The sequence below is a fragment of the Sorex araneus genome, chromosome 5, assembly GCF_027595985.1.
Source record: "Sorex araneus isolate mSorAra2 chromosome 5, mSorAra2.pri, whole genome shotgun sequence".
Taxonomy (NCBI): domain Eukaryota; kingdom Metazoa; phylum Chordata; class Mammalia; order Eulipotyphla; family Soricidae; genus Sorex; species Sorex araneus.
Genome location: NC_073306.1, coordinates 172,079,399 through 172,097,794, shown reverse-complemented (window position 1 = coordinate 172,097,794; position 18,396 = coordinate 172,079,399). Strand labels below are relative to the sequence as shown.

General features: G+C 44.1%; 1 protein-coding gene across 1 annotated transcript in view; it reads left to right on the top strand.

Moving 5' to 3' along the window:
- Positions 1-18,396, top strand: part of RFC1 (replication factor C subunit 1) — a 60,254-nt gene that overhangs the window by 13,303 nt on the left and 28,555 nt on the right. Inside the window, exons 3-5 of the mRNA XM_055137605.1 lie at positions 1,597-1,669; positions 2,953-3,075; positions 17,347-17,579. Of these exons, the coding sequence (XP_054993580.1) occupies positions 1,597-1,669; positions 2,953-3,075; positions 17,347-17,579 (429 nt within the window). The remainder of the gene's footprint in view (positions 1-1,596; positions 1,670-2,952; positions 3,076-17,346; positions 17,580-18,396) is intronic.

Sequence of the window (18,396 nt, the reverse complement as noted above, 5' to 3'; positions counted from 1 at the left end):
CCGTCTGCAGCCTTTCCTTCTGAGACACCTGCTTTTCTCTCTCGCTTTGAGTTATTGTAGTGGTTTTCAACTGTCCCTTTGCCCTGAAGTGTGCTGATAACAGTTATGATAATTCTCTTAACACCTTTCCTAGTTGGACCTCCATATCTGAAGTTTCACTGTAATGTATTGAAACATAATTCTCCCGTATTGCAATTTTGGTTTGTTTTCATTTCTTTATTACGGCCATACCAGCAACGCTTAGCGATTCCTCCTGGCTGTGCACTCAGAAATCACTCCTGGCAGGATTTGGCGGTAGTGATTGCTGAGGATCAAACCTGGGCTGGCCTCATGCGAGGCAATTGCCCTCCCCACTGTATTATCACTCCATCCCTGCCCCCTCACTGATGGTCTGCTTTTGTTTCCTCTCTTGATACTTTTTTTTTTTAATTTTTTTTTCTTTTTGGGTCACACCTGGCAATGCACAGGGGTCACTCCTGGCTCTGCACTCAGGAATCACCCCTGGTGGTGCTCAGGGTACCATATGGGATGCTGGGAATCGAACCTGGGTCAGGCGCGTGCAAGGCAAACGCCCTACCCGCTGAGCTATTGTTCCAGTCCCCCTCTCTTGATACTTTTTAGGAGAATTTGGCTATGTTAAAAGTATGGTGTCTAATTATAAGACATTGGCAGTACCTTTCACGGTATTATCCATATCATATATAGCTGAAAAATAACACTTTACACTTTTGTTCATTTTGCATTCCAACAGACATCGTGTACTGTTGAACTCACAACTCTCGTTTTCATTTGTCGTTTTTTAGGAAGCATCACCTTTTATATGGTATCCCTTTCTCCTTTTTTTTTTTTTAATGAGATCCTGTATCACTGTATCACTGTCTTTCTGTTTGTTGTTCATCGATTTACTCGAGTGGGCACCAGTAACGTCTCCATTCGCCCCAGCCCTGAGATTTTAGCAGTCTCTCCTTACTCATTTTTCCCAACACTGCCCTGTTGGAGGCTCTTTCAGGGCCAGGGCAATTCCCCCTGACCTTTTCAATTAGATGGATTTTTAATTTTATTATTTTTTAAGAAATTAAAAAATGTTTTTAATTGAATCACAGTGAGATACAGAGTTGCCAAGTTGTTCATGATTAGTTTTCAGTCATATAATGTTCAGAACCCATCCCTTCACTGGTGTACATTTCCTACTGCCAATGCCCCCAGTTTCGCTACTGGACCCTGCCCCCCTTAATACATTGGTTACTGTTGCATGTGGGACTGAATACTACTACTTTTCCCTGTAATCCTTCACCAGCTGATGCATTTATTCTGGCTTATTTGTTAGCCTAGTCGGAACATTATTAACACTTTGGGCTGGGTAACACCTGGCTGTGGAGGGCTGTTTGATGCTTTGCAGGATGTTTGTTGTAAGCTGGGTGAACCCTTGGGTGCCAGTAAATCTTCCCTGCCAGTCACTTCCCTCTCTTCAGTTTTTGCAAGTAAACACACTTGGGGGGGTGGGGGGCAGAATGTCTCCTGGTTGAGAGTCACTGAGCCCAAAGATGGCTGGTGTCTGTGTCTCTGGTGTGCTCTAATTTTATACTACATTTATAGGTAAATGCTTGTAAAGAAGATGATGCTAAGCAGAAGCAGCCAAATAAGAAAAAGAGGATCATCTACGATTCAGGTGATGGTTCTTCCGAGGAGGTTACCCAGACAGAGGGAGGGGTGTGGGAATGAGGGCAGCATTCAAAGCATTCCAGGTTTTGTTTCTTCGGAGAAGATCATCTGGTGAGGGAAATTCAACCTGTCGGTTGTGTTGTAAGGCTGCCAATCAGTTCAGGGTTACTAACTGGAAAATAGGGAGCACCCCCTCCCCTCAGCCCCCCTCCCCGGTCTGGGTAAGCCAAGGTTGCACGGCAAGGTGAGGGGTTGAGATAGACTGAGGGAGCCTGGCTGCCCCCGGGGTGCAGACGAAAGGGGCTTAGCTTTGCTGTTGCGCTGACAGCTCTGCAGGTGACTGCAGGAGGGTCCCGAGAGGAGCTCCGCCTGTGGCCCAGGGAGACCTGTGTCGGCCTGAAAGAAAGTGCTTTCTTACTAAGGTGCCACGATGTGTAGTTCTTCCCACTTGAGTTTTAGGCAGACTGTGTCCCAGCACCAGTGTCACTTCCCTCCACCCAAGTTCCCTGGTTCCCTCCCACCCACGCCCGCCAGTCTGCTCTTTTGACAGCCACATTTAAAAATTTTGGTGGTTGTGGTTTGGGTCTCCTGCCCTCATGGTACCTGACTCTGGGGTTTGACTGTACCGGCCTCTCCACCACCCTGGACCGGGGCTCTTGGCCCCTTCCCATCCTTTCTTACTTCCTGTCTTCTCCTTCTTACTCTCAGCCTCCACCTTCCCCCCACACCTCATTGGCCTTTTGAAATAGAGTTTTTGAAATTCATTCCCTCCTTTTTGTATCCTTGCTAATCCTGTGACGGCTGGGGCCTGCGCCTTTTCAGCCGGGTGCTCGTGCTTCTGTGTGGTGCTTCCCGAGGTGTGCAGCCCTGTGACTGCCGCTTTTGGCTGGGGCTCTATAGGGCCTGCGTGTTACTGCCCGGATGCTCGAGAGATGCCGCATGTGTTTTGGGTTGTGAGCAGAAACCAGGGGGTGGGGGTGGCAGCTAGCAGGATCTGAACTTACCAGCGTGTATAACGACAGCCTGATGCCCCTGTGCTTTGGATTGGATTTCTGACCTCCGGAGTCTGAGGACAGTGTATTTTTGTGTTGTTTCGAGCCACTTAGATTGTGGTTGTTTGTTAATTAGGAATAATAAAAAAAAAGTAAGACCGTGGCTTAATACTGGGTGTAAACTGTGGGATTTCATTAAAGAGAAGTGACTGGGTAAGGAACTTGGGGAATTTTCGTGACCTCTTCAAACACACAGTTGTATTTTTTTTTTAAAGCTTTATTTTTCTCTGATGTACAGATTCAGATTCAGAGGAGACAGTGCAGGGTAAAAATGCCAAAAAGCAAGCAGAAAAGTTGCCATTGTCTACTAAGCCTGGTAAAATTCTCCGGCGGGATCCTGTTACATACATTTCAGAAACAGGTAAGAGTTCAAGGACCTTGTTTCAGGTTTCAGAGAGTGTTGTTTTTTGTACTTTGTGTTGGTGTCTTAAGTTTACTTCCTCTCCAAATTAGATTGCCTTTGTGGAAATATATTATCAGGGAAATTAAACATCATTGACATTATCTGTGGATTAGCAGATAGTTACGGGAGAATTGGCCCTTGAAATTAAAAAAAGAAAAGCTTTATGCTCAATCATTTTATTTTAAATTCTTTCTCAGGTCATTTATTAAAATACTAATGGACTGATTTTAGATTTCTAGTGTAAGTTAAAAAAATCTTGCTTGCCAGGGTTATAATAATTAAATACATAATAATTCATATTTATGATCTATAATTCTGTATAGATGCAACCTTCATTTCTTATGTTTTGTGATAACTTATTCTTAGCATTTAAGAAAATTGGTTTGCTTATTTACTTAAATTTATTCCTTCTAATTTTGACTAGTTGGGAAACGGGATGTTTGTAAATGTTTGTAAATAATTGTACACTAAACCTGGGGTTTTGTGATATTGTAAATAATCATAGCACAGGTGGTGTTCTTTGATGGTGAGAACCGCTGTCATCTTAGCAGGAGAGTTCCTTATAAGCCTTTTTAATTTTTCCTAGCACTGTTCATTCCCCAAGGAAACCATAACAGGTCATCTCTCTTCATCTTCAGACCTTGAGAGCCTGTTGAACTGGTTCCTATGAACAGTGCTTGAGATACTGTATGATTTTTTTCACCATTATGTTTAGCACTCACTTTTGTATTACTAGTGAAGTAAATAGACATTTTGAAGAGGTATAGTAAAAGCCACATAATGATCGTAATCATTTGCAATTCCTAGAACAGACACATGAGTACCTTTCATGTCCCAACTAGTAAGTGCTGAGAAAAGCACAGGGACGAAACCCTCCCAGTACTGTGAGAATTGTCTGAGGCTGCAGCTAGGCGGAAGTTTGATAGGCTCTGGCAGCTGCCTATCAAGTGGATGGGGCGGTGTCCTGGGAAGTGGGTGACAGGATTGTTGCGGACTGGTTGTCCAAGGCTGGCTTGGTTGAGGATGGACAGGTCGATGAGGACAGTTTAGCAATGCCTGGGAAGCAAGGCCCCTGAATTCAGATTTACCACAGGGCCAGAGGAACCACTGAAGTTTCTGACCAGCTGTGGAATGATACGGGCAGTGTTTCCGGATGACCGTTCGGTGGTCAGGGTGGGATGGCGAGTAGAGAAGCCATCCCTGGGGCGGTTGAGGCAGTTACAGTAAGGGGAAGAGTTTTAAGAAGTGTGACGGGTCTTGCTCTTCAAGCCGGGTTTTCTCTTGAACACGTACCTTTCTTGCTTGCTTGCCTGTTTCTTCGCATGCTTACTTCCCCTGCAGAAAGCCTGTGTTCTCTCTTGGACACATACTTCCCCTCTTTCCTCTCACAACTTTCTAAGCAAGTTTCCCTCAATTAAAAACTGCTTTGTTTTGGGGCTGGAGCGATAGCACAGCAGGTAGGGCGTTTGCCTTGCATGCAGCCAACCCGGGTTTGAGTCCCAGCACCCCACATGGTCCCATGAGCACCGCAGGAGTAATTCCTGAGTGCAGAGCCAGGAGTAACCCCTGTGCATTGCCGGGTGTGACTCAAAAAGCAAAAAAAAAAAATCCCAAAAAACCAAAAAACTACTTTGTTTCACTAAAGAAAAAGAACTGAGAGATAACACAGCAGGTAAGGAGCCTTTGCCTTGTGCCTTGGCACGTAGCTGACTGCGTTTGATCCCTGGTATCACACATGATCCCCTGAGCACAGAGCCAGGGCTAAGCTCTGAGCATTGCCCAAGTGTACTAACAAACAAAATGAGTAATAGTAAGGGACTGATTTATTAGAAATTTGCGAGATGAATTACAGAGTTTTGGGTTACTTAATGGGCACCGCTCAGCCTTGCTGTGGTTTGCTTTTGTTAAGAAGATTGCAGAGTTAATGTCACGAGCATGCTGCCTTTATTACCTGACACGGTTGGTAGAGAAAGCAGCATTAACAGCAGCCCAGCAGGTTGGAAGATGGTGGACGTGTGTCCTCCTGTCTTAGATTTTTTTGAGTGACAGTGGTTGTTGTTATTTTGGGGCCACATTAGTTTTGGGGAGCTGTTCCCAGCCCTCCTCAGGGGCCACTCCTGGTAGGACCGCATGAGGCTTTGCTCTGCTTATCAAGCTCTCTTCTGCCCGACAACTTTTTTGCAGTAGAATTCGCACACCAGACAGTTTGCACATAAGTGGAATTTGTGGATCAAGGCAAAGGTTTGCAGAGCTAGGAGGAGCAGAAGGACTTTGCCTGCTAGCACTGACCATTGCTTGAGACTGATAGAAGGTCGACTGAGGGATAAGCTGGCCAGGAGTAAGCAAGCAGGAAGTCTGAGCCCTCCCTGGGCCTGTCTTTGGTCCCTTCTTCCCTTCTGCCCGTCTGACTCTGGGCTCCAGCTCAGTGAGTCGTCTTCCTTCCTGTGCTCCTGTGGTCGTGGATAGAGTGAAGCCCTGTGGGGCCAGCGGGGATGTGGGAGCAGGGGTGCACGCTGACTTGGTGAAGCTGTGCATGCGAGCAGGGCAGGGTGGGGGTGATGGGAGCGTCTCTTCCCCAGCCCTGGGAGCCGAGGCGCTCTCTACGGCAGGGAGCAGGCGGACTCCTGAACCTTTTGGTTCTCTTGCTAAATACCTGCCCAGGCACATTTGTCAGTGGGGCCCCTTCCCTGAGCCCGGCCCCTGGGTGACCCGTGAGGAGGTGGAGAGGCCTGTGAGAGGGTGATGGTGTGATGAGGCTTCCCAGCGACGCCCTGAGGCGGCGGAGTGTTCCGGGAGCCGTGACCTTTCCCTGCGGTCAGGGCTCCCAGGCCACAGGCACAGCCCTGACCTGGGCTTCCTCACCCGTGGGGCCTGCTCTCGGAGAGATCCAGCATACTGCATCTCAGACTTGTGGGTTTTCTTTCTTTCTTTTTTTTTTTTTGGGATGCTCAGGGCTTACTCCTGACTTTGTGCTCAGGGATTACTTCTAGTGGTGCTCAGGGCTGACTCCGGCTCTGCACTTGGGTCACTCCTGGTGTGGCTCAGGAGCCATGTGGGCTTCAGGGATCTAACTGGAGTCAGCCTTTCGCGTGACAAAGGCCCTACCTGCTGTACTATCACTCCAGCCCCTAAAGCTATGGCATTTTAACATTCACGAATAAACAGTCACAGTGAAAATTAAATATTCTAATCAGTGTCAGGGTCAATGAAATATTTGTAGTAATTAGCTTAAAAACAAAAGTTTGGTCCAGAGAGGTAGTCTGAGCACACTGTGCATGCATGGAGGTCTCATCTGTGCCCCTGCACAGTCTCCCGAGCTTGGAGCACTGCTGGGAGGGGGTCTTAAAACCAAAAATAAGTAAGTACAATTTCTAACCTAAAATTTTATATGTATTTTTTAATTTTATATTTTTATTTGGAGATTAGAGCTTCTTATGGAAAAGGGCTATATGTCATGATTTAGTTTTAAAGGGCCTTTAAAACTAAATGAAGGGGCTGGAGCGATAGCACAGCGGGGAGGGTGTTTGCCTTGCATGTGGCTGACCCGGGTTTGATCCCCAGCATCCCATGTGGTGCCCCGAGCATCACCAGGAGTAATTCCTGAGTGCAGAGCCAGGAGTGACCCCTGAGCATCGCTGGTGTGACCTAAAAAGGGAAAAAAAAAGAGGCTAAATGAAGACTTTTGCATTTCGTTATCATGTTTTAGTTTTTTCTTTTATAAAACAAACTTTTTTTTTTTGATATTGCATGTGTAGTGTTTAAATCTTCAGTTATACTGCCTGAACGAAATCTTCCTATATATTCCTCGTGTCTTACATTCTTATAATGAATGGAGATGTTATTTATTCTAAGTGATCATGGTTGGATAAAGCTTGAAAAATTACTTTTTTTTTCTTTTTGGTTTTTGGGCCAAAAACCTGGAAGTGCTCAGGGTTTAGTCCTCGCTCTGTGCTCAAGGATCACTCCTGGTGGGGCTCAGGGGGACCATATGGAATGCTGGGGTCAAACCCAGGTGAGTCACAGGCAAGGCAAACTCCTTTCCTGCTATACTATCTCTCCAGCCCCTTGGGTTTAAATAAAAGATAGTTAAAATATATTAAAATGTTTCACTTGTTTACTTTTACCTTTTTTACCCATGGCTGTGAAAAAATTTGGAATTATATATATGACTCACTGTTTTTCCTTATGCACAATGCTTTTTACACAATGCAAAATATGTAGAAAATAATCAACTTAAAATTAGGCTTCAGGTTCTTTTGTTATTAAGATAGATGTTTAAGTTTTTGACTTGCTTCATGGCATATTTTTTATCAACCCTTTGATTAGATCTATCTTCTGTTCACTGCTTTTAAAATAATTTATCTATACTAATCTCCCAAATTACAGGGACGGGAAGATTGCTTACAAATACTTCCATAGCTAGCCACCAACTCTGGTAAATGTTCTTATAGGTTGATAAATACCCAAATACTTGTTGTACTAGGTAAATATATTTGCTTTTAGCTGTTTAATGAAGGGAGAGACCTTGAGTTTTGTTTGGCAAAGATGAACTTTTATGATGCAGTTTCATCAGGGCAGGACCTGGTTAGAATGGGTGGGTTTTTCCCATCTTAAGAGTGGTTTTTGTGCTTGTTTTAATCAAGCACATTACTCCAGAGGCAGTTAGTGCTTCCAAAGTTATGGTTATTTGGAGGACAGTGGATGAGAAAAAGACTGAAAGTATTGAGTTTTTAGGCTACCTTGTACTATTTGCGACTTGAAAAAGTAGCAGCAGAAAATATTATTGTCCATATGTAACATTTTCTTCACCAATTTTTTAGGGACAGAGTTTTGTATACATACAATTAGGAATGGATTGCCTTTAGTCCAGAGAGATATTTTTAGATGTTTTCAGGGAAATATGGAACGAGAACACTGACTTTAAGTGAGAGGGAACTGAGAACTGTGTTATAGGCCCGGGTATGACTCAGTGGCAGAGCACCTGCCTGAGGCCGCCAGATCGATCCCCAGCTCCAGCCACTCGTCTGTGGCCCTGCTGTCCAGGACCCTTCCTCTCTGCCATCTCATGCACCACAGCCAGTCCTCTGGCATGGACCCTGAGGTAACACGTAAGCTCTGCAGCCAGCTGTGTGATCCCTGAGCTGGAAGTGGGTGCCAGCCCCCCAGTAACTTGGGCAAGCGCTATAGCCCAGTGAGTGCAGCCCTCCCGTTCCTCCCAGCGACAGCAGCGGGCAGGGAAGGGGGAGGAAGAGGAGAACTTTGTGTTGTTTATTTGATTGTACTTGTTCAAAAGCTGGTGACCTGTGTATTAAGACTGTGAAAGAGGAACTTTCAGAGTTTAGGGTTCTCGTGAAGGAGTGAAGTACTTAGATTCCTATTACTTTAGTGATCTAGTAATACTAAATAATACATTCTTTGTTGTTTTTTTTTTTGAGGTGCTAAGAATCGAACCCAGGCCTTTGCATAGTTTGTAACTGAAAGAGACACAAGGTTTCGCTTTTAAGAGTCCATGTTCTTTTTATCCATTTATTTAAAATATGTTTGGCACAATGTGGTTTCCTATCTTTTCTGCATTTGGTAGAATTTTCATTGTATTTGTGAGCTGTTACTGAAATTGTTTAGCTTTAAAGGACCTTCCCCAAACTGTCATGGCCCGTGGGCTGTAGCCGGGTACAGTGGGTTGGTTCCCTGTGAAGTGCTCACAGCCTCCTAACCTCTCTTGTTTCTTGTATGTTTCCACTGCCCCACAAGTCAGTGCTTTCAGTTAAGGTTGAATCAGTCCCAGGTCAGCTGAGCAGCACATAAAATTGCCCTATCTGCTGTACTCCTGCTCTGGCTCCTCGATGGGGACTCTTGCAAGACCTGAAACAAAATTTAAGTAGCACGTGGAAAGGGGGACTCGGAAGGAGACAGGGTGAGTGAAGCTTGAGAGTCTGCTCTGCTTGGGCAGACTGGTGTTTGGCCTGGCCGTACATAAGTGGCTGTCAAGCACTGACCCATGACTCATTCCAGAAGGCCACAGAAATAGTGTCACGAGATACAAACTCTTGCTTTTGCTGTTGGCGCCTGTGCCCTTACCTCCTTTCATGGACAGGGGAGTGGCATGTGAAGATGTGGGGGATCTCACTGCCGGACCTCTCTCTCTTTTTATTAAATTTAATTTTTATAAGGTTGTTCACAATAATTCATTATATTTAATATTTGAACACCAGTCCCACCACAGTTGTACCTTCCCACCACTATATTTGAATGTTTCCACCCCAAATCCCAAACTGTGTCCCCAGAGTAGAACTGACAATTAGTTTTGTATTGCTTGTTATGAATAATCCACTAAAATTGGTCCAATAAAGTTTCCATAGAGGAAAGTCTGTGAAGATTGTTGTATTTCACCCTGGAGCCATTAAACCCTTGTATAGAGATTACTAACATGTTAAAGGTTGAGCCTTTAAATAAATATTTATTTTTTCCCATGAGATTGTTTGCCTTCTACTTTAAGCCTCATCAAGAATATGGTGTGCTACTCTTGGTACATCAGTGGTGTAGAGTATGTGATGTCATGCTCCAGGAATTCTAAAAATTTAAAATATGGTTACACAGCAGATTCACTCATGGATGAGGCTCGTCTGAGCCTGTGGAGAGCAGCCGTGAGCATGGCGGTGATTGAGTTCTGGAGGTTTTCGGCTGCTGGGGTTCTGCTGGGGCGAGGAGGACTCACCTGCTCCGCTTCTGGTTGCTCCGGTGAAGACAGCCTGGTGTGGGTCAGAATGTTCTGTGTCGCTCTCTTCCAGGAGCTTTCTTTTTGAGTCTCTGGATCATGGCCATTGATGAGATTACATGGTACCAGGGGCAGTTTCTGGGTGTAACTGCAAGCTACAAGTAGCTAGGGAGATGGGGAGGTCACCTGTTCCTGCTCTGTGTGAGCTTGGAGATCTCAGTCCTGGGTCCCACATACCTGGGCTTTTCAGCAGATTCACTCATGAGTGAGGCTCGTCTGAGCCTGTGGAGAGCGGCTGTGAGCATGGTGGCGGTTGAGTTCTGGAGGTTTTCGGCTGCCAGGGCTGGGTTCCTTGGGGCTGGAAGAGGCTTCACTCGTCCCCCTTCGAGTTGCCCCCTAAGACAGCCTGGCGCCAGTGCCTGGACGTATCTCTTGGACCACTCTCTTTTTGATTTTGTTTTATGGGCCACATCAGCACTGCTCAGGATACCACGTGTAGCCCACTGAACCTGCTGAGCTCCCCGGCCTCAGACCCACTCTCTTAGCCCTTTGTTCGGGCCAGTTATTTTCTGCTATTGTCTATTCCATGCCTTGGAAGAAATGCACCTATAACTGGTTATCCAGACCGTCAAGCCTCCCTCCCCGTTCCCCTTTCTTTGTGAGATACAGGGGGCATGAAGGAAGAGAGCAAGTAATATGGATTTCCCTTGCTCTCTGAAAGTGGGATGTTCTTGCTTGTGTGGTTTGCTAGGTTATTTTGGGCGTCTGAGTGCTAGAATGTTTTCCGTTTAAATGAATGAGAATAGGGTTCTACATTAGAAAGGGGGGAAACCTGTGCAATGTTCCACTTTCCCTCCTGTGTCAGGTCTTCATATCGTAGTAAGTGAAACCAGACTGATTTTCCACAAGATGTTCCTGCTGTGGTGGGAACTTGCAGCTCCGTGTGGATAGTATTACAGGACACTCCAGTACTTTTTCCTTTTGTGATCACTCATGTCTCACTAGACCTCATGGATTATCAACATTTTATTTTTAAACTGTAGCTGGCTCCATTTTGATTCTAAGGCTGTATTGGTAGATTAATCATATATATCTTTAGTTCCCTGATTAAAGGTAAAGCAGGTTAAAGTTTCATATTGAAGCAATTAGAATGCCTGATTTTTACCCCATAACCATGGACAGTGTGGGTATATTTTGGTTCAGCTCCTTCCACTTACAGATTTTTATGAAGGCTTGGCATGTACATAAATGTTTTTGTGCTACTGAAACCGAAATGAAAATGTGGGGTTTCGGCACAGGAATTAATGAAAAGGAACTTTGTAGGAAAAAAATTTGCTTAGATAACCTGGTTCCCTTGTTATGCTGCCTAAATACATTGTCCTTCAGGTTAGATCTCTCTTAATTTGGCCTCCTTTAGTTTGATTTTTGTGCATTACTGACCAAAGGAGAAAAAAATTAGAATCCTAAACTCTCACCAATATGAATTACGGATTTTTTCCCCTTTTCTGGCTTATAAATAGGTTTTTATTAAGGACCTGCTTATTTTTTTCTTTCTCTTTTCTTTGCTGTCCTTTTAATAAATGAATATATGTAATTCCAAATTGCAAAATAATCTCTCACAGGCAATTCTGCTGTGTTATGTAGGATAATGTTACTTCACTCTGAGATTGCTACCATATCTGAAGCTATATTTTAGGTTATAGAGCATATAAATAACGATAAGTGTCATTTTTATGAGGAGGCACATATCCCAGAAGGGAAATTTGAAGGTTCAATTGCTCATGATTTTCAGCTAGTTCTCAGAATTTCACTTGGATCTGTTTATCATTGTTTTATTATGAGCTTCCAGGGACAAGAACAGGGTTTGCCTTTGGCTTCTGACAAGGTGGAAACTGACATAAAAATTAGGGAACAAGAATGGATGTAAAACCCTGGTAACTTTATTGGGAATGTTTCATCTCTGCCTGCTGTGTGGGATTGTAAAATGTTTGCTTTACGTGAGGAGGGTCACGGCAGAAGAGCCAGTCACGTTGTCCTGCTTTCCTTTTCCGGGAGGTATTGGTCTAACCTTTGAAATACCAGGTTTTAGGGCGGGTGGTTCAGGACGCTCCGTGCAGGGCTAGGAAAGTGCTGCTCCCTTGCGGTGTTCTGGTCTCCCAGGTAAAGAGGCCGCCTGTTTGCAGATAAGCCTCACCACCTTCTTTTTCTTGCTTCGTCTTTGTCCTTCGTCGAGCCCTCTGCCTCCGGAAGAAACGCCTTCATGCTGAGGAGCATCAGGAGTTCCCTTTGGTCGTGGTGTTCCCATAACTAAAGGCAAAGAACCACACAGCCGCGCAGCCCTTGGAGTGTGCTGTGGAGCAGAGCCGTCTGGCTGCAGAACAGGGTCTCGCTGGCTTTGCTTAGGCTTCAGGGGTCTGGAGAGCTGTTTACTTGGTGGTTTGTGGAGAAAGCGGAGTCTTAGGGGAGTTTTGTTAGTAAACATACTTGAAATTTCATGCAGAGGAGCATTTCCATGTTTTCATATCTCAGAAATCTCTGATCATGTATTTTTTTGTTTACTCAGAAGTTATGAAAACACTTACAGAATTCTATGAGTTTAGGTGTAGTGTACGGTCTGGTCTGTACCGTGAAGACACTGTTGCGTTTAATATACTTGCCCTGGCTGCTCTTCAGGCCCCTCTTCCTCCTGCAACAGCCTCACGCTTGCTTGTCTCTGTCTCAGGAGAGGCATGTTGTCTCTCAGACCTGCCCTTCCTCTCTTTCTCTCCCCTAACTTCGCTAAGTTTTTGTTGTAAATAAAAAACTTCTGGTTATAACAAAATTTTGTTATAAACTTTATAAATAAAATATGCCTTGCTTTACTTAAAAACACACACACACACACACACATCTGATGGCTCAGGAATGCTGCCACTGGTGGAGTTGCCTGCCGGCTGGCCTGGACCCCAAAGTCTGACCCCCAGCACTTGGGGGTGCCCGTCCCCTCAGCGGGCTACTGCACGCCACAGCCCAGTGACTGGCTCCCGTTTATAGCCCCTCACTCTTTGCCTCCTAGAGTTTTAAGTATTGGGTTTGAGTGGTCTGTCAGGTGTTCAGGGAAGTTGGCTGAACCTTGAAAGTTGGGTTCACTACTCCATTCTCAGTCACTCTTCTTTTTCTTAAATTTCATTTTTATTAAAAACACCATGACTTACAAAGTTATTCATTATACTGTTGTTTCAGGCAGTGTTTCAACACAACCCGTGTGACTTTCCCTCCAACAGTGTCCCTGATTTCTTTCCATCCCCAACCTGACCCCTTAGGCACATAACAAATTTACTTTACTTGTCCCAACAAAATTTTATGAAATGACAACTAGAATGATCAGGAAATAAACCAGTAAGAGCCAATTTGTGACTGCTATATGATTTTAACCTATGTAAATAAGGAAAATAAAACCCTTTAATACCGTATAACAAAATGCGTACTCTACTTTAGAAAAGAAGTTTTCATTTCTGGAGTCTGAAGTATATTGCATTAAGTTTATATTTGGATCTCTTCTTGTAATAGTCATGCCTATGTATCATTAATAAAACTTTTAAAGAAATTCTGTGCTAATATATTTTGTAGTCAACACGAAATAGTTAGGCTTACATATGAAAATTTCCCCTCTACACTTTATCTGAACACTGTGGTTTACAAAGTTGTTCATGATGATTTGTTACAGGTATTCAGTATTCCCACACCGTACTGCCACCATTATCACCTTCCCTTCCCCATTCTCTCCAGTTTTCCCATCACCCCTCAAGCCTGCCTCCATAGCAGGCCCATAGTAATTTGTTGTATATTGTTTATTATCAATAAGTTGCTAGCAGAATGATCAAAAAATATTTCCTTAGAAGAAAATTTGTATAAGTTATTGTATCTCATCATGGAGACATTAAGTCCTTGTATGAGGGCTTACGAAAATGTTGTTGCAGGTTAAGTTTTCTGTGTTAGTTAACTACTGAATTATCAGTGTTGTGAAGTTTGGAGATGTCCATGGCCACATGCTTCAGGACGTCCAGAATCTTTAATTAGGTGGTACAGCTAGAGTTAAACTTATAACTGGGCAATGCTTTAGGTGTGGATGTGAGACTGCCAGGGCTTCTAGAAGTACAGGAAGGTGGGGGAGACTTAGCACATCTGACTCCTCCAGGAAAGCCTGGAGATTTCAATTACAAAGACCTGCATACCTGTATTTTAAGCTGGTTAATTTCTGGGTGAGGCTCAGTCCTGAGACTTTGGAGTCTGGCTGGAGGCATGGAAGCTTGACTAGGTTTTTGATATTTTCAAGTACCTGATGATGGCATTAATTCTCACACTTCCCTTAAGGTAGCAGTGTTATTTTGGTTTACTATTTTAACAAAATTGAGTAATTCCAGTTACTGTCTTTTCTTGGGGTTATACCTGTGGATACTTATTCCTGGCTCTGCATTCAGGAATTAATCCTGGTGGTGCTTGAGGGACCATGTGGGATGCTGGGGGTTGAACCTGGTTGGCTGCATACAAGGCAAATACCCGTTGTGCTATCACCCTGGCCCCACAGTGCTTTCTTTTATTATGAACCGGGCTACACACGGCAGGCTCAGGCTCCAGGGATGCTCTGCCTGATATTGTGGGCCTGATGATTCAAAATGTTACCCTGCAGTGTGGTTTTTGACCACATTATACTGCTCAGGGGTCATGTGGTTCCAGAGGATTGAACCCAGGCCTAATGTTCTACCACTTGAGTTCTCTCCTGGGTGGTGGCTTTGGGGTGTGGACGTGAGACTTGCTCTTAACCTTTCCTGACACCCACTCTGTTAGTCATGGAGCCAATGCTAGGTTCTTTTTGTTGCTGAGCATGACTATAGGAAAATAATCACAGGATCATTTCTCTGAGAATATGGATATTCTCTTACAGACATGATACAGTAATCTAAGTTTAATAACATAGTTTTATCTCCCCCATCACCTCTATTCTATAAAAAATCGATCCACTAATGTCTTGTGTAGCGTTTCCCCCTTTAATAATCTAGTTTTGGACCAGCTATTTCACTAGAACCCTTAGAATATGACCACAGTCTTCTTTATGTTTCATGACATTGACTTTTTATTTTTTGACCACACATGGCTCAGAATTTACTCCTGGCACAGTACTGAGAGTTGCTCCCAGAAGTACTTGGGGGGCCTTGTGGTTTGAGTTACTGAACCCAGGGCTTCACACATTTAAGGCAAATGCTCTACCACTGAGCCACATCCTTGGTATAACATTGACTTTTCAAAAATAACGCAGATCTTTATTTTATTTTAAATAAAAAATTCTACCTCTTGGGTTTACCTGATCCTTATTAAAGTAGGTTCAGTTATGCAGTCCACGATGGGGTGTTATAAAGGCACTGATCCTTCTCAGACTTGTATTATGCAGGCATGTAATATTTATCTACCCCTCATTAGTGGTGTTGATTTATTTTTTTTGGTTTTGGGGGCCACACATGAAGTACTCAGGGGCTATCCCAATCTCTTTCAGAGCGGCTCCTGGTGGTGCTCTGGGGACCAGAGACAGTGCTGGGGCTCCAAACTGCGGTTAGCTATGTGCAAGGCTTCTGTTCTTGCTCTCTGGCCCAAGTGATATTTATTATAATCATTGGAAGTGTGGTCTGATTTCTCTATTATAACTCTTTTTTTATCCTTGCAACAATAAGTTAAATTTAAGAAGTGATGTTAAGGTCATGCAAATAATCTGTCATTATGGGATGTAACCGAGTGCCTGAAAACAGTGGGAGATGAGGGGGTGAGTTTGGCAGAATAGCTGTCTCATGCTCAGCAGCTTTACAGTGGAAATAGCAAATTCTTTGGAAGCCACCATAGACATTTTCTGAATTCAACCTCTGTCTTGAGTTGAAAATTCAAGATGGCAAGCTTACCTTTTTCAAAGTTCCCGAACTACTTATTTATGAATAAAGGATTTCTCCCCATTATAATACCATGACACATCCCAATTTGAGTAATCTGTATGCCATGGCTTGCTGTGATCTTTGGTATTCCAATTCTCCCTGGTAAATCGATGAATGGCAATTACAGCATTCTATCTTTATAGAGTATTTTCTTTTTTTTTCTTTTTTTCTTTTTGGGTCACACCTGGCGATGCACAGGGGTTCCTCCTGGCTCTGCACTCAGGAATTACTCCTGGCAGTGCTTAGGGACCATATGGGATGCTGGGAATTGAACCCGAGTTGGCCACATGCAAGGCAAATGCCCTACCCGCTGTGCTATTGTTCCAGCCCCAGAGTATTTTCTGATAAGAGTCTTCATAACATTTTCTCTGTCTGGCAGGGCCTGGGTATTTGAGCGGGTTCATTCTCATTCATGGAGGGCTCGGGTGAAGGTTGGCCATGAACATGGTGGTGATTGGGTTCTGGAGGTTTGAGGCTGCTGGGGTTCTTTTGGGGCAGGGTGGAGGGACACACCTGACCCCTCCGAGGTGCCCGGATGAAGTCAGCCTGGCGTAGGATGAGGAGACATCTCTGCAGCATGTTGCTCTCTTCAAAGATTTATTTGTGTCTGGATCATGGCCATTAATGTGCTTATATGGAGCCCAGCGGCAGTTCTTGGGCCTGACTGCAGGGACCTGGAAGCACAGGAGATGGGGGCGGGGGGGCCATTCCTGACTCCTTGGGAGCCTGGAGATTAGTCACAAGGCCTGTATATCTGGGATTTCTAACGAATTCGATATCATATGTGGGGGTCTTGGGATGAACCTGTCATTCACTCTTCTTTTAAGGACCGTTTTATATAATTTGTTTTGGTTGCTAAGTAAAACAGCTTATTGTTGAATTCTAGTTCTGTTATACTACTGCTTATCTGAACATAAGGGCTTAAGTAGACGAGTTTATAAATAACAAAAATTCAGGACTCTTAATCTATAGAAAGGAGTACCTTTCATCTCTATTCTTAATTATTCCATCCCATTTTACCATTTTTTTAATAGCACTTAAGCCTGGGGAGTTTGTGTTTATTTATTTCCATTTGTTTTTGCTGCTGTGTAGGAACAGAGATTTGGTTCTTTATTCACTGCTGTGTCCTCACTTGTATGACATTTAATGGCCTTGAATACTTGTGATACAAATCCTAGTAAATATATGAATAAGTACATTTGTTTACTTGTTTGGGGCTTTGGGCGACTCCAGGCAATGCTGAGAGATCACTCTTGGTAGTGCTTGGGGTACTGTATACCAGGGATTGAACCCTGGTCAGCTACATGTTGGGCAAGTGCTTTACTGCGGTACTGTTGCTCCAGCCTCCATGAATAAGTGATTTGTGTACTCTGGTAGGAGTAGAATATTTTAGACCTGGCACTGGTAAATGTGAAGGTGACTCTTAAATTCAAGAGTTAGGAAGAACAAACATCCTCAAGTATTCCAGAGCTTGTATGTCTTATAAAGCAGGAGGAAATGGTTTGCTGATATATTTAGAATTGACGTTCTATCAAACAATATTCCATTTTATTTAAGATGAAGAAGATGACTTTATATGTAAGAAAGCAGCCTCGAAAGCAAAGGAGAACGGAGGATCTGTGGTTAGTTATCTTGGAGTAGCCAATATGAAAAAGGGTGAAGAAAACACTAAGATCAAGAATAAACCTTTGTCACCAATAAAACTTACCCCCACGTCAGTGCTGGACTATTTTGGAACTGGAAGTATTCAGCGATCAGACAAGAAGATGGTGGCAAGCAAAAGAAAAGAGGTGAGTGAGTACCAGCAGGAAGGGTTAGAACAGATGCCCATTACAAATAGGTCAGCATAGCTTGGGGGCCACACTTAGCAGTACTCAGGGGCTACTCCCACCATGGTACTGGGTGCAGGAGGTGTGGGGGGCATGCATTGGCAGTGGATACATGGGGGAGGGCAGATTGGACCCAGCCTGTTGCAAAGCATGTGCAACAGCCCTTTGAACTATCTCCCTGGCTTCTCGTCAACTTATTTTATGGATGAAAACAGTTGTCCTGTGATTATAGATTAAAATGTTTAGGACAACTTAAAATTCTTACAACTTAACTAATGCGCCTGTATTTTATTACTGACTCCAGCAGACAAAATTGGACAACAGGTTTGTTCTCAAATAAGATAATAAATACATAACTTAAGATAGAGCCTACCTATACTGTACTCTTTTTTTTATTTTTTTTTGGCTTTTTGGGTCACACCTGTCGATGAACAGGGGTTACTCCTGGCTCTGCACTCAGGAATCATTCCTGGCGGTGCTTGGGGGACCATATGGGATGCTGGGATTTGAACCTGGGTCAGCCACGTGCAAGGCAAACACCCTACCTGCAGTACTATCGCTCCAGCCCCCCTATACTATTCTCCTTTTGTTGTTCATTTTTGGGCCACATCCGGTGATGCTCAAGGGTTACTCCTGGTCTTGCACTCAGGGACCACTCCTGGCAGTGCTTGAGGAGCCATATGGGAATGCCGGGAATTGGGCCTGTGTAAGCCACACGCAAGGCAAGCGCCCTCCCCGCTGTGCTATTGCTCCAGCCCCAAAACTCTTGACCTTGTGC